Source organism: Mustela lutreola, chromosome 4 (genome assembly GCF_030435805.1).
Source record: "Mustela lutreola isolate mMusLut2 chromosome 4, mMusLut2.pri, whole genome shotgun sequence".
NCBI lineage: Eukaryota > Metazoa > Chordata > Mammalia > Carnivora > Mustelidae > Mustela > Mustela lutreola.
In genome coordinates, this window is record NC_081293.1 from 42,474,000 (window position 1) to 42,497,472 (window position 23,473).

Sequence of the window (23,473 nt, forward strand, 5' to 3'; positions counted from 1 at the left end):
TCATTTTATTCAAGAGCCTTTGAGAAATTTTGGGATAAAGTTTGTTCAAAGCATACTAGCTAAATTCCTTCCCATGGAATTCAGAACATTTTCACTGTAGAATTATATCAAATCGGTGAAAAGGTTCAGATTTACTGTATCTAATTTCTCTTAGCATTAAGTGTTAGGTGCATATCTTTCTCTGTAGGGGAATATGTGGTTAATTTTTTAGCTACTGGTAAAATTGTTTCATTATCTATATTATTATACTTCATTCGAGGGAGTACTTTTAAAAACTGGCTTATTTGGAGAGGAAATGCAGAATGAGGTCATGATGATATGTATTATTGTTGCCATTTTCCAAATAGAGGTTTGATGGGAAAGACAACCAGAAGCAAGATTGCAGACTGAATGAGAACTGCAAGGAATGGTTGAGTTGCTTAAATGTCCTAACTTTTCTTTCTTTCTTTCTTTTTTCTTTTTTTTCAAAAAGATTTATTTATTTAACAGAGAGAGAAAGCCAGAGAGAGAACACAAGCAGGGAGAGTGGGAAAGGGAGAAGCAGGCTTCTTCCTGAGCAGGGAATCTGACGTGAGACTCGATGCCAGGACCCCAGGATCATGACTTGAACTGAAGGCAGATGCCCAACGATGGAGGCACCCAGGTGCCCAATGTCCTAACTTTTCATTTAAAAACAGAAAACTTAAGGGCATCTGGGTGGCTCAGTAGGTTAAGGTTCTGCCTTTGGCCCAGGTCATGATCTCAGGATCCTGAGATGGAGCCCCAGGTTGGGCTCTGTGCTCAGTGGGGAATCTGCTTCTCCCTCTTCCTCTGTCTCTCCATGCCCCATTTGCTCCATACTCACTCTACTTTCCATCCTCTACTCCCTGGATTATTTTAAAGATTTATATATTTATTTGGGAGAGGGGGTGGGAAGGGTGATGGGGGAGAAGCAAACTCCCTCCTGAGCACAAAGCCTGATGTGGGGTTTGATTCATGACACTGAGGTAACTTGAGCTGAAATCAAGAGTCAGACACTTAACCTACTGAACTACCTAGGCCTTCCTTCCTGGATTATTATTATTTTTATTTTTGTTATTTTTTAAAGATTTTACTTATTAGGGAGAGAGAGTGAGCACCCACACACCAAAGGGAGAGAAGAGAAGCCCCCACTGAGCAGGGAGTCTTACCTGGGCCTCCATTTCAGTACCCTGAGATCATGACCCAAGCCAAAGGCAGATGCTTAACTAGCTGAGCCACCCAGGCACCCCTCTCTGGATTATTATTATTATTATTTTATTTTATTTTTTAAAAGATTTTATGTATTCGACACAGAGAGATCACAAGTAGGCAGAGAGGCAGGCAGAGAGAGGGGGAAGCAGGCTCCCTGCTGAGCAGAGAGCCGGATGCGGGGCTCCCAGGGGCCCTGAAACCATTACCCGAGCTGAAGGCAGAGGCCCAACCTTCTGAGCCACCTAGGTGCCCCTCCCTGGATTATTTCAGTGTAGATTCAGGACTTGTGTTTTATACGCAAATACTTAAGTTGTGATTGCTATTAAAGTGAGTTTTTAAACAGGTGTGCTGCTTAAAAATGGCCCTTAGCAGGACCTAAAGGTTTGCCCTTATAATTATGAGGTCGTGGAATGTTCTTTAAAAAGTTCTTTAAAGGGCTGTATTAGGGTCACAAGAAGGCTTCTCTTGCCTTTTGTATGAGGCTGTTTCCATTTTCCGTCTTTGTGCTTTCTGCTACAGGTTTTTAATCAGGACTCTAGAATAAAGTATGCAAAGACTTATATTTCTACTTGGCACACTTTCCTTGCCAGCCAGCTGGGATTCAGTCTACACATCCTGCCAAATATTGAGATAACTACTGCATAGGATCTTAATTTGCATGACTGGTTTCGTAGCCAATATATTTTTTTTCCATTTGCTTAAAGCTGTACTGAGTGTTTGTGTGTTAGATGGATGTTATTGTCAGGAGTTTAAGAACCTTGATTAGGAACTAAAGATGATTTTTATAAAGGGTTGCATTATTCTATTCCTGAAAGCTTAAAGTAGGCCAGGAACTCCTGAGGTGAGATGAGATTTTCATCTGCTTATTGGATAAAGTATAGGTGTCTAATGAGGATTATTAAAGAATTCTGAAAGTATAATATCACGAACAGTTACTAGCTTTCATTTAGGTACTGAATATATTGTTTAGAATATATTTAAGTAGTACCTAAAATTCAGTTTTTCACATATTTTATTTATTCATTTGAGAGAGAGAAAGTACAAGCAGGGTGGGAGAGGGACAAGAAGCATACTCTCTACTGAGCTTGGAGCCTGTCATGGGGCTCAGTCCCAGGACCTGGAAATCATGACCCAAGCCAAAGGCAGATGCTTAACCATCTGAGCCACCCAGGTGCAACTAAAATTCTTTTTAAGAGAAGTAGATAAAAGACCTATTATTTATTTAGCTCCTACTTTATTTTGAGCCCTTTATGTATCAGTTGACCCTTAATCACAACTATGTAAGCCAGGCTTTATTTCCATTTTATAGAGGGTAAAGGACAGTTTAGTGAATAATTTGGATTACTAGTAGAAGATCTGAAAGACATCCACAGTGTTCTTTTCATGAATGAACATAATTTTATCATATTTAAAGACTTATATTTAAAATATGTCAACCTGCGTGCCTGAAACAAATAATACTTTATATGTTAATAAAAATAAATAAAATAACATGTCACTGGGGCACCTAGGTGGCTCTCAGTGAGGTGACACCTGATTTTGGCTTAGAGCAAGTCCTGCATTGGACTCCTCAACAGGGATTCTGCTGGAGATTCTCTCTCTCTCCCTCTTCTTCTCCTTCCTAACTTGTGCACTTTCTCTCTCTCTCCCAAATAAAGAAATCTTTAAAAAAATAATAGTGTCACTGTACAGTCATTTTTGATGTTGGAAATAACTGATGGGAACATATTATAGATCCTCTCTTGTTGTTATTTAAGTAATTTTAATAAGAATTTTGGCCTAAGTAGTTATAATACTTAGTCAATAAAACTGACCTTATTTTTATAAGTAATAAGTATCTTCTATTTTTAATTTTTTGTTATATACAAATGGAAATTCAGTATGCAAATTCTGAAAGATTAATTTTGCTTATTTTGTTCTAAAGTAGAATTTTTTTTTTAATTTTATTTTTCTTAAAGATTTTATTTATTTATTTGACAGAGAGAGAGAGAGAGAGAGATCACAAGCAGACAGGCAGGCAGAGAGAGAGAGGGAAGCAGGCTCCCTGCTGAGCAGAGAGCCCGACGCGGGCCTCGATCCCAGCACTCTGGGATCACTACCCGAGCCAAGGCAGAGGTCTCAACCCACTGAGCCACCCAGGCGCCCCATAGTTTATTAACTTCTCTAGTAATCTCTATACCCAGCATTGGGCTTGGAACTCACAACCCCGAGGTTAAGAGTGGCATGCTCTTCCGACTGAGCGAGCTGGTGCTCCAGAACTTTTAATTTCTTGTAAAATATTTTTTTAGTAAAAGGAGAATTATTTTCAGGGTCTGAGCAAATAACAAAAGTGCAGTAGACCACTAACAAGTTTCTTTTTGGATCCAGGTTGAATACCAGCCATGGGAGGGTAGTACATAGAAACTTAGAAATTATAAGCATAATCTCTGCCCTCTGGGAATGGAACTCTTGATTGCCGCTGATTAATAAGTAACTGCTTTTAAAACAATGACCAACACATTTGTATAATACTTGATGCTTTTCAGAGATTTTCCATATGCCATATTTTTAGAATTTAGAGCCAGATGACACATATATTTTTCTGGTCCAATCTCTGACTCCAGGAAGCAGTCCACAACTTTTCGAGAGCCCTGATAGTAGAGGAGGATAAATTAATTTGTAGGAAGGTCTGGGGGAATGCCTGCCTTCCAACCATTCAGCTATTTTAGTGTCCTCTATGCTGAGAGCTCATTTATGCCAAAGAACAAGATCTTGTCTTATTCACATTCTAGTGGGCAAGGCAGTAGATTGAAGACAGAATAAGAAGTGTGCTGAAAATTATAGAAAGATAGAAGGATCTGAGATGCCTGGTTGGCTGAGTCAGAAGAGCCATGTGACTGGATCTTGGGGAACTGAGTTCATGTGCCATATTGGGTGTAGAGATTACTTAAACTTTTTTTTTTTTTTTAAGATTTTATTTATTTATTTGAGAGAGAGAGAGAGAGCATGAGAGAGGAGAAGGTCAGGTGGAGAAGCAGACTCCTCACGGAGCTGGGAGCCCCATGCAGGACTTGATCCCAGGACTCCGGGATCATGACCTCAGCCGAAGGCAATCGGTTAACCAACTGAGTCACCCAGGCACCCCTATTTTTTATTCATTTGAAAAAGGTTTTATTTATTCATTTGAGATGGAGATAGCATGAGCAGGGGGAGAGGTGGAGGGAGAGGAAGAAGCTGGCTCCCTGCCAGGGAGCCTGGTGCACGGCTCCATCCCACGACCTTGAGAGTATGACCTGAGCCGAAGGCAGCTGCTCAACCGTCTGATCCAGCCAGTGCCCCAATAAATAAACTTTAAAAGTGGAAAGAAAAATATAGGGTCCTGTGAAATTGTATAATAGCCTATTTACTGGTCTGAGTGAGGGGTAGGGGCAAGGCTAACATTTAACTTGAGACCTGCTGTACTGAGCAAAGGATAAAAGTGACAGCTTAGTAGCATGGGCAGTAAGGAAGAAGGAGATGTTAAAAATGATTCTCAGTATTTAATGTGAGCACCTGAACAAATGGTAATGTCATTCTTTGAGATAAAGGGACATTTTGAGGGCAAGTTCATCAGTTCAGGTTTATGCACATTGAATTTGAGGTGTTTGTGAGGGTTAGGATATACTAGTATGGAACTTAGATAAGAAGTCTTGGTTGGAGATAATACATTTGAGATTCAGCATATAAATGTTATTTGAGGTGGCACCTGGGTGGCTTAATCAGTTAAAGGTCTGACTCTTCCTGTCAGCTCAGGTCTTGATTTCAAGGTCATGAGTTCAAGCCTCCTGTTGGGCTCCCTGCTTGTGTGTGGAGCCTACTTAAAGTAAATAGTAAATGAATGAGTGAATGGATGTTACTTGAAATTACAGGATTACATGAAGTAATTGAGAATGTAAGAGGAAAAAGCACTGTGCTATGAAGAACTTGTAATATTTGATGGAGAGAAGAAAAACTAGATAAGGAAATTGAATAAGAGCAGAGCATCAGTAGGCACATTGAGTCAGTGCTATCTTATAGAAGCCAGCAAAAAGGTGTTCATGAAGGATCAACTGAATTGGAATGTTCTCAGGACCACAAAGCTGGCATTGGAGTATGCAGCTTGGGTTGAAACAGTCTGAGTAGTGAGTACATAGTGAGGGTATGGGGGTAGCAAGAATGTACATGACTTGTTAAAGATGTTAGATGGGGAGAAGAGAGGTTTTGAAAAGTTATGAGGTGATGAGAGGGGTTCTGCAAGGTTTGATTGCATGGAAGAGCCTTAGAACATAGGCTTCAAAGCACAGGGGCGAGAGAGGTCTTGGGAGAAGGATGCTGCGTTTTCTGGACAGGAGGAAAGATGGTTGAGAATGTGAGCTTCCTGAGAGGTGGAAGATAAGGTGGCTTATGGAGGAAAGTGTTTTTTCCCCCATGAAATGATAGAAGAGGTTATCCCCGGAAGTGGGAAAGAAAGGCAAGGAAATGCAGGGGCTGGAGTGAAGGAAGGAACAAAGGGTTTAAATTGATGTTGCAGAAAATGGAAGGAAGAAGTTGTGAAGAGACAATTTTTGGATATTAATGAGACCTTAGTGAAGATAATACCATTAGAAACTCAGTTTCTAACTTCCCTCATTATATTTGTGCCCCTCCTCCCACCTTTAGCCATGAACCTGCACAGAATGTAGAATACTGGAAAGGAAAATTAGATTATCCTGGATGGTCATTTTTGTCTAACAAGATGTGGTGTGAACAGATAGAGAAGGAAGAATTTAGGGTATCGCCCAGAGAGTGATTGAAATGATGGACTGTAGAATTTAAAATGTTTAGGATCTGGACAAGGCTGGTGGATAGGAGAAAGGAGAGAAGAGGGGTCAGTATACTAAGAGTCTTACTAAATAAAAGTTAAGAATGGGGTTACTGGAACAGGTTAGGTAGTTAGTAGACTGTGATTGAGAGGTGAAGCCACTTTGGATAGAAGTGGCTTTACCTCTCAGTCACAACCTGCCACCACAAAGATACCCAAAACTATCCAATCTGATTTTGATATTTAAGAGGTGAAGCTTTCTGGGACATGACAAGTTGCTTCATGAAGCTAAGAACTGGTGTCTGAGCTGGAATGTAGAAGACTACAGATGGGAGATGGTTAAAGAACTGTGAGGTCAGGAGATTGGGATTTGGTGGAATTCAGCATGATAGCAAGACTGGCATGAGAGGTAGGTTATAAATCCTGTGTAAAACCCTTAAATGAAGAATAAGAGGTTGTTAGATGGACAGGTATGAGGAAGATTAGAGGGTAACTAGCTGAGTGGCACAAGCCTCAAACGAATGGGCTTTTTATAAGAGGGTGGAGTCATAATAGTTTTATAAACAGGTTCTGGGGAGCTAGAATACCAGTGACCCCAAAGCATCCTACTCTCAGATACGTAAAGGGGCTGAAGAAGAACAGACATGTGTAGTCAGGGTTCTGCTAGGGCATGGAATTGGTTGAAGGAATGAATCCCCAGGCATATTTGAGTGTCCTGATCACCAAAGCCTGCTTGCTTTAGACATAAGGGTTTGGGTGGTGGTGATGCTCATTTTTGGATTATGATATTGGAAAGAAGTACAGATACATTTTGAGTATTAACATTTAGGAGAAGGTAGATCACAAGATGTGTTCACGTTTTGGATCAAGACACAGAGAAAGAGGTGAGAAGCATACGTTAGAACCAAATTTTCCTATAGCAGTTTTTGAACCATATATATGCAAAAGATTTACTGAGAGAGAGAGAGGACAGAGAATGTACGGGTGTGTACATGGAGGGAAGGGACAAAGGGAAAGAATCTTCAAGCCGACTCCCTGCTGAGCGTGGAGCCTAACTCAGCTGCAGCCCAGGACCCATGATACCATGACCGGAGCCAAAACCAAGAGCTGGATGCTTAACTCACTGAGCCACCCAGGCACCCCTCCCCATATATTTTTATAAGTTCTAGTCTGGATTTATTAGTCAAGGTTCCCACTGAAAATAGGTTGTGTGTCCTAATTAGGCTAACACCAGGAAAATATAAAGGAGCTATTTAGAAAAGTGTGGGGAGAATGTTAGGGAAAGCACAAAAAATGGTGTTGTCGACTTGGTTAGCTGCAGTGAAGCTATTATCACCCATTTTCACAGGGACAAGAAATCATTTGAGTCTTATAGTGGAGGCCACCTTAAGAGGAACAGTATTCTGTTGAGGGGCTTCATAAGCAAAGTGCTGGAGGGGTAATGTACCTGAACCTGTTTCCTCCTTCCCTCCTTTGTCCTGCTGGGGGTCCTCATGGGTAGAACCCAGCAGAAGAAGTAAGGGGACTTTGATACAGGTCAGCCTCCTGAGAGGGCTAAGATCAGGGTGGAGAGTGGATCTGGAAGGACAAGTGGAAAATACTTGATGTAATATCTTAAAACAAAACTGCTAAGTTCTGTGGAAATACATACATTTGTGTAATTATTACCAAGATACAGAATATTTCTGTTATCTCGAAAGTTCCTTCATGCTTCTTTTTGGTTAGTTCCTTCTCTTACTTCCAGGCCCTGGCATTCACTGATCTGTTTTCTGTCTCTGGTTTTTATCTTTTTCAGAATGTCCTATACATGTGATCATGGTATATAGCCTTATCAGCCTGGTGTCTTTGAGTTAGCATAATGCTTTTAAAGACAGTTCCATGTAACAGTAGTTCATTCCTTTTTGATTGCTGAGTAGTATTCTATTATATATATACTGTAATTCATTCATTAGTTGGAGGACATTTAGATGGTTTTCAGTTTGGGGCAGTTATGAGTGAAGCTGCTATAAACTGTCACATTGAGATTTTTGTTAGACATATGTCCTCATTTCTCTTGGATAAGTACCTAGGACGGGATCGCTGGTCATGAAAACATTGATCATAAATTTAAATGGTTGCAAAGGGTATAATTTCCTATGAAATAATACAATTTTAAAGTAAAACTAACACTCAGTATAAGTATCAGTGTTTTTTTTAACCTTTTTATTGTAAAATAAAACACAGATACAGAAAACCACACAATGTAATGCATAACAATATGCTTAGTTTAATGAATTATGAGAGCAACACCCTTATGACCAACACCCACATTAAGAAATAAATTTTGGCAACTACTCTAGAATCTCTTCCATCTGTCCCTTCCTTCAGTCCAGAATAACTGCTCTCTTGCCTTTTATCATAATCCCTTTGTTACTTGCAAGTGCTGTAATTATTTACTGTTTATTTTCATATATTAAATAATAATAAAAGAACAAGTTCTTTTTTTAACAGCCAGATGATTTACAGTACTCCTTTTTCTTTTTGAAATATTTCTATACCACCTCCCCTTCAGAATTTTATCCTAATGAACATACTTATGCTTAGCCTTTTAATGGTCATCCTTTTCATAATTCTTTGTACAAAAATGTATATCTACTTAAACTTCTAAGAATTCTCTGTGATTGTCATGCTCTAGGTATTTAAAAATTCCCCTAGATTATTTGCACAATTAATAGTGCATAATTTATCAAATGTGAATGCTATATGTTAGAGTTAGGGTTTAAAAGAAAAATACTGCTGCATGGTTATGTCAGTATCTATGTGCTGTAAATTTCTTAAATGGGTCATTGTTGATATGAGACTTTTGGGTTGCTTTCATATTTTTGTTCTCTTTTTTAAGTTGCTTTATTTTTCAAATACCACTTAATAACTCTATGAGTATCAACTAGTAACTTATATCTGTTATATTTAATTTGCAAAATGGGGTACAGGTTCACATTTCCTTATATAAAACCTTCGGGGCCAGATTTGTCTTGGAATTTAGGATGATTTTGGAATATAGGAAGTGTATATATATTTATATATATATATATATATATATTTTTAAAGATTTTATTTATTTATTTGTCAGAGATCACAAGTAGGCAGAGAGACAGGCAGAGAGAGAGAGAGGAGGAAGCAGGCTCCCTGCTGAGCAGAGAGCCTGACGTGGGGCTTGATCCCAGGACCCTGAGATCACGACCCGAGCCGAAGGCAGCGGCTTAACCCACTGAGCCACCCAGGCGCCCGGAAGTGTATATATTTTATATTAATATTGCCTGTCAGAGTCTGAGGCGGCACTCTAATTGAACACCATGTTTGTTCAGAAAAAGAAAATAAATTCTGAAGTATTTGTATTTATTTAAATAGTCTCACTTAGGTGAGGTCAGGTTTTGCTTCAGAATGTATTATGAGAAAACTTAGTTTTCAGAGCTTTTTGGGTGTTGCAATTGTGGATAAAGTCTTATGAACTTGTAATAATAGTGCCTACCTCAGATGGTTGCTATTAGTCAAATGAATTAATATGTAGAAAGTATAACAGTATGGGGCATATACTTAGGGCTTAGTAAGTATAAATATAGTTCAACTTTGTTTTTTCCTCAACTTTATTGAGATATAATTAACATATAACATTGTGTACTTTTTTTTTTTTTTTTTTTTAGGAGAGAGAGGTGGAGCAAGTATGTGTTTGCGGGGGTTCAGGGGTCGGCAAAGGGAGAGGGAGGAAGGGAGTGAATCCCAAGCAGGGTCCATGCCCAGCATGGAGCTGGATGCAGGGTTCTATCTCAGGACCCTGAGATCATGACCTGAGCCAGAATCAGGAATCAGACCCTTAAGCAACTGAGCCACACCGGTGTCCCATGTACTTTTTTATTTTTAATTTTTTTTCTTTAATATATATTTTTAAAAGTAATCTCTGCATCTAACATGAGGCTTGAACTCGCAACCCCAAGATCAAGAGTTGCCCGCTCCACTGACAGCCATCCAGGTGCCCCTGTACTTTTTTTTTTACTTTGATTTTTAATTGTGAATGAAATAAAATACTTTTTCATAAGTTATTCATTTATATTTTTCTTTAAATTGCTTCTTTATGTTTCTAACTTCTGTTTTTACTGAGATGTTGACTTGCTCATGCATAAGAATTTTTAATATATTAAGGAAATTAAATTAGCCTTTTGCATTTCCCTAATGACTACCAATGAGCATTTTTCATGTGCTTATTTGATATCAGAGTAGTTTCTTTGCTGATACCTGTTTGTTTTTTTGCTCATTTGTAATTGGGTTGTTTATTTTCCTGTTGAATTTAAAGAGTTCTTTATATATTTTGGATAAAGATCTTTGTAGGTATATTTAGTGCAGACATTTTTTCTGGGTCTGTGGCTTGTCTTCGCATTCTCTTAACAGTGTCTTTTGCAGAGTAGAAGTTAACTGATTTTAATTAAGTCCCACTTTATCACATACTTCTTTTATTACAAGGGAGTATACTCTTTCCCCTAGGCATTCCCTTTGGAGACTTCTAATTTAACGTTAATGTTCCTGCTCTCAGCCCTTACAGTTTGTATGAATTGAATGATTTCTACACATTGAATAAGTTTGTTCCCTCTTCTCATGACAACAACCCTGATAATTAAAGACAGCTTGAAACAAACAAAAAAAGAAAAAAGGCAGCTTGTTTGTAATGGAGGTTCCCCTTTACCCCGTAAATTAACTTTTCTAGTTACCTCCTCTGTATTTGATGAATAATGATCTTCAAAGCTTCTTCTCTGTCTGTACAGTCTCCTTAGTCAGGTTTTGTTTAAATCTAGTCCTCAGCACATCACTTGATTCATCTAGCCAAAACATTAGATGTTTAATCTGGATCTTTTCTGTTAATGTGGATTAAGATGGTTTACCTGCTTTAGTATTGCAGTTTTCAGCGACTACCCTTCTAGGTAGTTTAATGTAATAGAACTTATCGCCCTCGACCTGCAAGGAGGACAAGAAGCCCCAGTTCAGATGTATCTTCTCTCTCTCCATTTCAGCAAGTCTACACACTTATATACGTTTACATGACCAATCAGTGAGCAGGTTACAGGAGGGAGCGAATCAGGCCGTGCACCTAAACGAACAACTTCGCTAGCAACCAATGCTGTTTACTTCCTCTTTGGGCGTTTCACTTAGTCTCACGAGGCAATCCTAACCTGGCAACTAAACAGGCGCCATCTTTTAATGGCGGAGGCCGCCCTGGCCAGGGGCCTGCCTCCGACAAGAACTGGGCTTTTTAATTAGGTCTTTTGGATATTGGCTTAGTTGATAACTGTTGCTGTCATTGGCTTCTCCGAGCCTCTTTTTTCTCACCTGTGTAATGATGCGTTTGGTAAAAGTAAAAGGAAATATCTTTACTTTCTTATAAGATGGTGGAAGAAGTATATATGTTGTATATGTGTATATATATGTTGTTAGTCTATAGCAAATAGCATATGGTTACACAGATGTGTCTGTTATGTAGCTTCAGTAAGCAATTCATAGTCAGTCTTGTCTTATTTTTATCCCTACCTTTTCCCTTTTTATAATGGATTATTTTGAAGCAAATTCCCTACATAAATATAATTCTTTAAAAGATAAGGACTCCAGGGGCGCCTGGGTGGCTCAGTGGGTTAGGGTGCTGCCTTCGGCTCAGGTCATGATCTCAGGTTCCTGGGAACGAGTCCCTCATCGGGCTCGCCGCTCAGCGGGGAGCCTGCTTCCTCCTCTCTCTCTCTCTCTCTCTGCCTGCCTCTCTGCCTGCTTGTGATCTCTCTCTGTCAAATAAATAAATAAAATCTTAAAAAAAAAAAAAAAAAAAGATAACGACTCCAGGGATACCCGAGTGGCATAGTTGGTTGGATGTCTGATCTTGGGGTAGTGGGATCCAGCCCTGTGTCTGGTACCATTGTTACTCTTTTTGTAGGGGGCAGTGGAGGGACAGAGAATTTTAAGCAGTCAACTCAATCAGGACCTTGAGATCATGACGCTTAACTAACTGAGCCGTCCAGGTGCCCTGTACTGTTCTTAGTCTTCAAGGTATATAATATGTACCTTTGCCAGTTATTATGTTTTAAGCTTTTGAACAGCCTGTTTTTAGTCAGTATACAATTCAAGAGACAGGAAAGTCTTTTCCATCATCCCTATCCCTCAGGGCAACCCTATCTGTACATAATGTAGATCTGCCTCATTCTTTTTTAATAGCTACATAGCATTTAGATATGTGGCTGTATGATAATTTAGTTCTTTATTGATAGGTGTTTGTATTGTTTATGAAGGCAAAAACCAGGAAAGTTGTAATGAGTTTCCTTGTTACTTATTTTATTTCATGTTTATTATTTATAGAGTAAATGGTTTTAAATAAAACTGCTGGCTTCAAGGGTAAGTTCATTTCTTTGACGTATAGATTTCTAATTTTAAAAGATACTACCACGCACCTGGGTGGCTCAGTCGATTAAGGGTCTGTCTTCACCTCAGGTCCTGATCTCAGGGTCGTGGAATTCAGCCGCACATCAGGCTCCCTGCTCAGTGGGGAGCCGGCTTCTCCCTCTCCCTCTGCCTGCTGCTTCCCCCTACTTGTGCGCATGCTCTCTCTCTCTCTCTGTCAAATAAATAAGATCTTAAAAGAAATTAAAAAATGAAAGATATTACCAAATTATCCTTTGTAGTTATACTAAGATATGCTCCTACAGAAGTATAGTTTTATTTTTGTTTCTCTGATGTATTTTTGTTTAAAGATTTTTTTAAAAAAAATATTTTATTTATTTATTTGACAGAGAGAGATCACAAGTAGACAGAGAGGCAGGCAGAGAGAGAGAGAGAGGGAAGCAGGCTCCCTACTGAGCAGAGAGCTTGATGTGGGACTCGATCCCAGGACCCTGAGATCATGACCTGAGCAGAAGGCAGCGGCTTAACCCTCTGAGCCACCCAGCCGTCCCTTGTTTAAAGATTTTATTTATATTTATTTGACACACAGAGATCACAAGTAGGCAGAGAGACAGGCAGAGGGAGGGGGAAGCAGGCTCCCTGCTGAGCAGGGATCCTGATGCGGGGCTTGATCTGAGGACCCTGGAATCATGACCTGAGGTGAAGGCAGAGGCTTTAACCCACTGAGCCACCCAGGCGTCCCTGAAGTATTTATTTGTATAAGCAGACCACTTTATTGACTGGCCTGCTAATGAATATTCACATTTCATTGATGTTGTTTTGTTTTGTTTTGTTTTTTAATTTTATTTATTTATTTGACAGACAGAGATCACAAGGAGGCAGAGAGAGAGGAGGAAGCAGGCTCCCCGCTGAGCAGAGAGCAGAGAGCCCAATGCGGGACTTGATCCCAGGACTCTGGGATCATGACCTGAGCCGAAGGCAGCGGCTTAGCCCCCTGAGCCACCCTGGCGCCTGATTTTTTTTTCTTTTAAGATTTTATATATTTATTTGACAGAGAGAGCCCAGCAAGGGGAGGAGGGAGAGAGAGAGAGAGAGAAGCAGGCTCACAGAGCATGGAGCCTGATGCGGGGCTTGATCCCCAGACCCTGAGACCATGACCTGAACCGAAGGCAGAAGCTTAACCCACTGAGCCACCCAGGCGCCCCAACTTTTATTTATTTTTGAAAAGGTTTTATATATTTATTTGAGAGAGAACAATGTGGGGGAAGGATTAGCAGACTGCCCTGAGCGCCGAGCTTGAACATGACTTGATCCCAGGACCCTGAGGTCCTGACCTGAGCCAAAGCTAAGAGTCTGGTTCTTAAGCAACTAAACCATCCAGGTGCCCCAATTTATAACTTCTGTGAGAATATTTTCCATAGGAGTCTTTATTACTTTTTGTACTTAAAATAGATTACATGTAAGCTCACAACAAAGTTAGGCATATGAAAGATAGCTTATTTATGGGAATAAATACATAACAACATGTATTCTCTCTGATTGTAGGAGAAATGGGAGTAATAAAAGTGAAACTTCTAAAAATAAACTTTAAAAAAATTAAAAAAAAAAAACTTTTAAAAGTAGGGTTTTTTTTTTTGTTTGTTTTTTAAAAGATTTTATTTATTTACTTGACAGAGTGAGAGCACAAGCAGGGGGAGCATTAGAGGGAGGGGGAGTAACAGGCTCCCCGCTAGGGAGCCTGATGGACGGCTCAATCCAGGACCCTGGGATTATGACCTGAGCTGAAGGCAGACGTTTAACCATCTAAGCCACCCAGGCACCCCTGATGTAGTTTTTTAAAAATAGGGATACTAACATTTATTGTTCACAGAAACTTTTTAAGTCAGAAAGATACTTACTACATAAAACAACTAGATACAGCCTAAATAAATTTTGTGACATTAAGACAGTAGAACGCTCTGCAGTTATGAGAGTGATGTGTAGGGGTGCCTGCGTGGCTCAGTTGGTGAAGCATCGACTCTTAATTTCTGCTCAGGTTGTGATCTCGGAATTATGAGATTGAGCCCAGGCCTCCAGCTGGCTGTGGAGCCTCTTTTTAGGATTCTCTCGCTCTCCCTCTGTCCCACCTCTCTCCACCTCCCTCTTTTAAAAAAAAAAAAAACACGTCATGTAATATAACATTTAATTACCTGTCACAGACCTTTGTGTAGCTAAATATATGAGTACTCCCATAAGCTATTTATTAGGAAATAATTCCTTCAGTAATGCTGTAATGTAGTCTAGGTCAGTGGCTTCCCTTTTGAGAGAAATTGAAGCCCTCAGGGAAACTCTCAAAGTTTAGGGGTCTTGCTTGGGCTCTAGAGAGCTAGTTTAGCCAGGGCAACACAAGCTTCCAGACTCCACTACCAGTGCTCTTTCCATTTGATAGTAAAAGCAGTGGTGGTATATTTTCTGGTTTGTTTTTAATCTTGGCTTTGATTCTTTCTCTTTCAAAGTATCAGCTGTCAGAATCAGCTTTTAATTTTTAGCTTTTCAGTATTTTAGGCTTAGTGATTGGTACTTCTGAGATAATGAAAACTGTAGTTCCTTCTGCTGGGAAATGTCTAAGAATAAAACAGGTATTAGATGCCTTCTAAAGGTAGGTAAGTATAAATCTAACAAGTTAAATTATGTTTAAACCCGTTGGGTAGTATTAAAAATTGTGCGTTGAATTTATGTAATCATCCCTTTGCTTATACTTGATGGTTTGTTAATTGAGATCTGTAATTGGCTTTTCTTAAATGTAAGTGCACTTTTTAAATACTTCTATTGTTTGGCATAAACATTTTGCCAGTGTTTCTCTACCACTGAGTATTGGGAGAATTAATTATAATACCAGTTTGAATCATATTTCCGTCTCTCATTTAGAAAGGTTAACAAAAAATGTTTCTGATGATAAAAATTAAAGATAGCAAAAGTGAATTCCCCAAGTACAAAGTGAATAGGAAGTCTAAGGTTTGCTATTTCCTGATATGCATAAATAAGCCACTGTATCACTTAGGCACCAGAACTACTGTTAAAAAAGAAAAAAAATCTTTGAAGTTATATGTATATGGCATTTAGGATTAGGAGAAAGAGTAGAAAGCAGGAATAGCAAAAGAAACCTGAATTTGAGACAGGTTTCTAGACAGAGCTGGCATGCCTTATGGGCATCCTTAACTCAGAGAAACACATTGCCAGAATGTTGTCATTTATTGTGTTACACTTTTTTTTTTTTAATGTTTTATTTATTTATTTGAATAGAGCATACAAGCAGAGGGAGAGGGAGAAGCAGACTCCCTGTTGAGCAGAGAGCCCAGGGGGGACTTTGATTCCAGGACCCTGGGATTACGATCTGAGCCAAAAGCAGATGCTTAACTGACTGAGCCACCCAGGTGGCCCCTGCCTTACACTATTTAGGTATACTAAGTAAATCTCAATTTAAGGTTTTTATTTGCAAAACCTGTAATACTGCTGAGAAGATTTGGCTGAGTCATTTAATTCTGAATTGATCTGTTTGCTTAACACTGTTGAAATCTCTTGAATTAATTTTTAAAAAGATTTTATTTATTTATTTATTTGACAGAGAGATCATAAGTAGGCAGAGAGACAGGTGGCGGTGGGGGGGGGGTTAGTAGGCTCCCTTCCAAGCAGAAACCTGATGTGGGGCTCCAGGACTCTGAGATCATGACCTAAGCTGAAAGCAGAGGCTTTAACCCACTGAGCCACCCAGGTGACCCTCTTGAATTAATTTTAACAAATTTAAGGGACTTGAATGACTAGGGAGAGGTCATTAAAAGACATGAGAGCTCTATGCTAAGCCTACATGGCTCAGTCAGTTAAGCATCCAACTCCTAATTTTGGCTCAGGTCACGATCCTCAGAATTGTGAGATCGAGCCTGTGCAGGCCTCCGTGCTGGGTGTCAGTCTGCTTAGGATTCTCTCCCTCTTCCTCACCTCCTTTCCCCCAAAATAAAAGTGAAAGTGGAAATGTCAGATATATAAACATTCATCAGTTTCTTCATAATTTAACATTACTGTAGTTATTTTAAGATTAATTGATTCTGTATTCTTAAGTAGCTAGATACTCCCATTTGTTAATGTTTACATTGATGTCACTTCTCTTTTTATCCTCATTTTTAATTTTTACAGATAAAATGGAGAATTTTAGTGAAGAATATGAAAAGAATAGTCACCATATTTACAGAAATGCTGAAGATAGTACAAAGAAACCCAGTGCAGAAACAACTGTAGCTTCTGGATACAAAGCTGATGAAATCAAGGAAACAAATGATACTTGGAACTCCCAACTTGGAAAAAGATCAGAATCTCCATCAGAAATATCTCCGATTAAGGGATCTGTAAGAACTGGTTTATATGAATGGGATAATGATTTTGAAGATATCAGATCAGAAGATTGTCTTTTAAGTTTGGATAGTGATCCTCTTTTGGAGATGAAGGATGAGGATTTTAAAAACCGGTTGGAAAATCTAAATGAAGCCATTGAGGAAGACATCGTGCAAAGTGTTCTTAGGCCAAGCAACTGTAGGACGTACTGTAGGGCCAATAAAGCGAAATCCTCACAAGGAGCATCAAATTTTGATAAGCTAATGGACGGCACCAGTCAGGCCTTAGCCAAAGCAAACAGTGAAACAAATAAAGATGGCCTGAATCAGGCAAAGAAAGGCAGTGTAAGTTCTGGGACCAGTTTCAGAGGGACGGTTGGACGGACTAGAGATTACACTGTTTTACATCCATCTTGCTTGTCAGTTTGTAATGTTACCATACAGGATACTATGGAACGTAGCATGGATGAGTTCACTGCATCAACCCCTGCAGATTTGGGAGAAGCTGGCCGTCTAAGAAAAAAGGCAGATATTGCAACTTCTAAGACCACTACTAGATTTCGACCTAGTAATACTAAATCTAAAAAGGATGTTAAACTTGAATTTTTTGGTTTTGAAGATCATGATGAGACAGGAGGTGATGAAGGAGGCTCTGGGAGTTCTAATTACAAAATTAAGTATTTTGGGTTTGATGATCTTAGTGAAAGTGAAGATGATGATGAAGAGGACTGTCAAGTGGAAAGAAAGACAAGCAAAAAAAGAACTAAAACAGCTCCATCCCCCTCCTTGCAGCCTCCTCCTGAAAGCAATGATAATTCCCAGGACAGTCAGTCTAGTGCTAATAATACAGGTAAGACTTTAAGAAAAATAAATAAATGTATAAATAAATGTTTTTCAGGATTAAATCAGCTAGCTTCTGCCTAGATACTTAATTTTAACTTGTTATGTTCAATTTTAATAGAAGTACTGTGTAGGACCACACATTACCTGAGGTACAGGTATAGCATTTCATCCAGAGGCACAACATTTTAAATGTTAATAAAGTTCCACATTGTAAGGATTGATTTATAGATTGGAATCTTTTTGTTTGTGTTTTAATTCTGCTATTAGCACTTGAGAATTTTTAAGAGTGTGTGTATAGGGGTTCTAGACATCTTAATGTTTCAGCTTTGAAAATCCAAATGCAGACTTAGGGTAGATTTTGGACATTTAGAACTACACTGATAATAGATGGTTTGTAGTGAGGGAAAAATTAGAAAATTAAAATTGATGAAAAGCCTTTGTAGTTGTCTCAAAACTAATCAACTAACAAATGTTTAAAACATTCTCAAGAAATCTTTAGTCTTAATCTTAAAAATCATCCTCTTGAGTTGATTTAATAAAATTGAAAAGTGCTGGTTAAGTATTTATTTAATCTTAACAGTGACATTTAATTTGTCTCTTAGGTTGTAGGGCCAGTAATGATTAGAGGCTCTCAAGGAGTTGATAGTCTACTGAGAGAGACAAAAGAAGTATGATAGCTTTACCAGACAAGGGCTTTGTGAAGTGGATTGATTGTTGAGTGAGGAAGAGTAAGTGAAAGCCTCTGGGATACAGGAGCTATATTTATATATATTTAACCAAATACATACTTTTTCTGTATTTGTTTACTAAATAAAGCTTTTGTCCTATTAAGTCATACAAGAAATATCATTATGGTGAGTTAGAATTCTGATAGTATTCTTACATATAGATTCACTTGTACATTATAAGTCATACTTGAGACTACCTACCTTTTTGTTGTATTTGGCTTAAAATTAGTTTTGTTAGATTAGAGTCAGTCTTTAAAACTAGAATTATATGGGAATAGTCCCCGAGGCTCACTTCTTTCTTCCATTGCAAAAATAAATAAGGGTATTGTCAGAATTCATCTAGTGCGGTCTTGAATTTCTTTCGGAGAACTGAAGTTGCAGCAGCCTTGCTAGTCACATGTGATCTGACTGGGCAGACAGCTTTACAGTTGCTTTCTCAGGAGGATGATAAGTAATTATGTACGAAACCTGAGCTCCTGTCTCCCTGCAGTTTACTTAGTTCTTACTGCTAACCTTGATAGCAAGTTATCTTAATCAGCAATTGCAAATCTGTGGCAGAAATTTACATTTTGAGGTCATAAAGCTTTTTTTTTTTTTTTTTAAAGATTTTATTTATTTATTTGACAGACAGAGATGACAAGTAGGCAGAGAGGCAGGCAGAGAGAGAAGGAAGCAGGCTCCCTGCTGAGCAGAGAACCTGACTTGGGGTTTGATCCCAGGACCCTGGGAACATGACCTGAGCCGAAGGCAGAGGCTTAACCCACTGAGCCACCCAGGCTCCCCAGGTCATAAAACTTTAAGCATTGAAATGTGAAATCATTAGGCGCCCCTTTCATAAACTTTATGTTGCTACCAAATAAAATTTAAAAATTAGAGACCATTTGATTGATACACCCAAAGTTGGAATTTGGGTGTTAATATGAAGTATGAAATAGCAAACATTTTTAAGGTTGGGCTAGCAAAAAGCCCTCCTATTTTTCTTCTTTTGTTTAGGCTGGAATAAGTATAACCATTTAGGAATTAATCTAATTCTTGGGTTATTTTTTTTTTTGAAGACCCACAAATCATTGAGCTACATTGTACTGGGGTCATTTTCCATCTGTTGCCAAGGATAGCTATCTTTTTTTTTTTAATGTGGTTTTTGTAGATGTAAACAGACATTCTTTGAAGGCCAGCATGATTCAGTATACTTAAGTTCTAGAAAAATGTTAAAGGTGAATACCACCTGATACTGTGTGTATGTGTGTGTGTATTTAAACTAGACCATTTTAATGTCGGTGTCCATAGATATCCAACAGTTATTTTACTAAAGAATTGATTTTGCCATTTACACAAAATAAAACTGAAGCACATACACTGTAACTAGGTTTCTGATTTTTTCCTTGAGTAGGGAACAAGCAGGAGGGTGAGAATAGCAAAATGAAACTTTATACTGTTAGGAGTATTTTGTCAACTGAGTGGTGCTTTTATTCCTTTTATTTTTTCCCCCTCATAATATGCCACTCCCTCAAATGTTCATAGGTTGTTTGGTAGATAATTGGAAGTATTAGAAAGCTAGCTAGTTTTGATTGCCTTTTCAGAAAACTTGGATTTTACAGAGGACTTGCCTGGAGTGCCTGAAAGTGTGAAGAAGCCCCCAAATAAACAAGGAGATAAATCAAAGGAAAACACCAGAAAGATTTTTAGTGGTCCCAAACGGGTAAGTAAAGCATTATCTGTGATTTGTATTACTTATTTATTATTGGGGGGAGGGGTGCAATTCTTACTTATTTTATTTGAAAATTACTAACAAATTTTGTCTTTTTTTAATTTGAAAATTACTAATAAATTTATTTATCTTCCAAGGGATATAAGTCAATTTTTTATATGTAACCATTTTTTGAAGTGTACAAAATATACCTAACATAGTTTTTATTATATGTGCAGTTCAATAATATTAAATACATTCACAGTGTTTTGTAACCATCCCATTATCGTATACAAAACATATCATCTCCAGCAAAAACACTGTACTCATTAAAAAATAACTGCCCCTTTGTCCTCCCGGCTCCAACTCCTGGTAAACACTCTTTTTTACTATTTGTCTGTTTGAATTTGCCTATTCTGGTTACCTCATATAAGTGGAATCATAAAATACTTAACCTTTTTGTGTCTTAAAGCATATTTATTCTGTCACAGTTCTGCATGCCAGAAATCCAAAATCAAGATGTTGGGAGGGCTGTGCTTTCTCAAAGCCCCTATGGAGAAATCCTTCCTTGCCTCTTTCAGCTTCTGGTGGCTCCAGGTCTTCCTTGGCTTGTTCTGAGTAACTTGCAGTATCTACCTCTGTCACATGGCCTTCTCCCTCTTTCCCTGTGTCTTCTTTTAGAAGGACCCTTTTATATACCACATTTTGTTTATTCATCATTAGGGTTGTTTTCACCTTTTGGCTGTTAGAGCCCCTGCTTTCAGTACTTTCAGATATGTATCTAAGAGTAGAATTTTTGAGACATAGGGTAGGTCTGTGTTTAACTGTCAGACTCTTCCGCCTTAACTGAACCATTTTATTACATTACCACCTGCAGCAATGCATGAGGGTTCCATTTTCTCCATGTCTTCACCAACACTTATTTTCTGTGGTTTGTTTTATTTTGCTTTTTGTTTTTGTTTCGTGTTAAAAGATTTATCTGTTTACTTGGGAGAGAGAGAGTAAGCATACTTACTCTCTCTTAAGTAAGAGTGCGAATGCTGGTAGGAGCTGAGTGAGACAAGCAGACTCCCCACTGAGTGGGGAGCCTGATGCAAGGCTCCATCCCGGGACACTGAGATCATGACCTGAGCCAAACTGAGAGACCCTTAAATGACTGAGTCACTCAGGTGCCCTATTTTGCTTTTAGGTGCCCAGTGTAGGGCTTGAACTCATGACTCTGACTGAGATCAAGACCTCCGCTGACGTTAAGCTAAGCTTAACCAACTGAGCCACACAGGCCACCCCTATGGGTTTTTAAAAAAATTTTAATAACTATTCTAATGGGTATGAAATGTATTTCATTGTGGTTTGATTTCCCTGACTAGTGATGTTGAACATCTTTTTGTGTACTTACTGGTCATTTGTATACCTTTTTAGAGAAATATTTATTCAAGTCCTTTGTACATGTTTAAGTCGAGTTGTCTTTTGGTTGAATTATAGGAATTTTTTACATAGTCTAAATATTAATTTATTAGATAAATAATTTGCACATAGATCCTTTATTCTGTGACTTGTCTCTTCATTCTCTTGATAGTGTGCTTTGATCACAGTTTTTAATTTCAGTGAACTCCTAATTTGTTCTTTCTTTTGTTGCCAGAAAATCACTGCCAAGTCAGGTGTCATATGGCTTTTCCCTTATGTTTTCTCCGAAGGATTTTATAGTTTTAGGTTTTATATTTAAGTCTTTGATCCATTTTGAGTTCATTTTTGTATATGGTATAAGTTAAGGGTCCAGCTTCATTCTGATGCATTATGTGGGGCTTAAACCCATGACCTCGAGATCAAGAGTCCCATGCTCCATCTACTGAGCCAGCCAGATGCCCCAAGATAACATATGTTTGTTAAGCATACATACCTGGCTGTGGTTATGTGATTAAAGTTCTTAAAAACATTAGCAGATCTTTGATATTATTTGATGTTTAGTCCATATTCTGTTTACCCCAGCTATCTCTGAATTGTCTTTTAGTGTTTTTATTTTTCTTCCAAACCATAATCATTTAGTTGTTATATCTCGAGTCTTGAACAGTCCTCTCGTCTTTTGAAAATTCTTGTGGCACTGATTTTATTTAAAAAAGCTCATGAGGGGCACCTGGGTGGCTCAGTTGTTAAGCGTCTGCCTTTGGCTCAGGTGATGATCCCAGGGTCCTGGCATCCAGCCCCACATGGGGCTCTCTGCTTGGTGGGAAGCCTGCTTCTCCCTCTCCCACTCCCCCTGCTTGTGTTCCTTCTCTTGCTGTGTCTTTGTCAAGTAAATAAATCTTTAAGAAAAAAAAGAGCTCATGATACTAGTTTTGTAGAATTTTCCACATTCACAGTTTGTCTGATTTTTTCCGATGATATCCTTTAGGTAATTATTGTATTGAAGTAGTATAGTGGTGGGCGCCTGGGTGTTTCAGTTGACTGTCTGCCTTTGGCTTAGGTCGTGATCCCAGTGTCCTGGTTATCAAGCCCTGCTTCAGGGTCCCTGCTGAGTGGGGAGCCTGCTTCTCCCCTCTTTCTCCCCCTGCTTGTGCTTGTGAGCTCTCTCTCTCCGTCAAATAAATGAATAAACTCTTAACAAAATATAAAGTAATATAGTGGTATAGAACACTGGAAATTAGGTCTATACGCTTGATTAGATTCAGGTTAAACATATTTTGGCAAGAATAAGTCAAAGTGATAATTTTATGTTGCTTTACATTAGAAGCTACGTAACACCTGGTAATTTTGCTCTTAATATTGACTACCAAGTGAATGTTGTGATCACCAGCTGTCCAATAAAGGTCTATTTTTCCTTTTGTAATTTAGTAAGTAAGCTTCTGGATGCTACTTTGGTACCATCTAAATATCCAGTTCCCCGTTATTTTTTCACTTCATCATTTTAGCATCCATTGTTGATCTTTGTCTGCATCATTTATTACACTGACAGTTGTAGAAAGGTGAGTTTTCTTTTTTTAAAGGGTGAGTTTTCTAATGGCTCTTTCTTCTATATTTAATAACTGGGATTCTGTAAAGAGTTTTCTTTCTCCTTTCCCCACCACCTTGCACTCTCTCTTCCTCTCTTTCCTACAGTATAGACTCAATACTTTTTGCTTTTTAAATGTATTTACAGGAGCTCCTAGGTGGTTCAGTTGGTTAGGGGTCTGATTCTTGATTTCAGCTCTGGTCATGATCTTAGGGTCCTGAGATGGAGTCCCATGTTAGGATCCACACTGGGCATGGAACCTGCTTGGGATTCTCTTGCTCCCTCCCCTCCGCCCCTCTTCCCAACCCCTGAGCACACACAGGCATGTTCTTACTCTCAAAAAAAGACAAAAGTATCTACAGTAAACTGGGCCTGTGTGAGCCTTTTATCTCTTGTGTCCTTTTGCTATAACTGCATCATCTTTTATTCTCCCTAAGATTTTATTTT

The 23,473-nt window shown here is 38.7% G+C and overlaps 1 protein-coding gene across 2 annotated transcripts in view; it reads left to right on the top strand.

Annotated features, from left to right (window-relative positions):
• The window catches only part of WAPL (WAPL cohesin release factor), a 79,285-nt gene that overhangs the window by 6,818 nt on the left and 48,994 nt on the right, over positions 1-23,473 (top strand). Inside the window, exons 3-4 of one of the 2 annotated variants that reach the window (XM_059169716.1) lie at positions 16,589-17,632; positions 19,934-20,052. In XM_059169716.1, coding sequence (XP_059025699.1) covers positions 16,589-17,632; positions 19,934-20,052 — 1,163 coding nt within the window. The remainder of the gene's footprint in view (positions 1-16,588; positions 17,633-19,933; positions 20,053-23,473) is intronic. The other variant, XM_059169717.1, reaches the window with a different exon arrangement.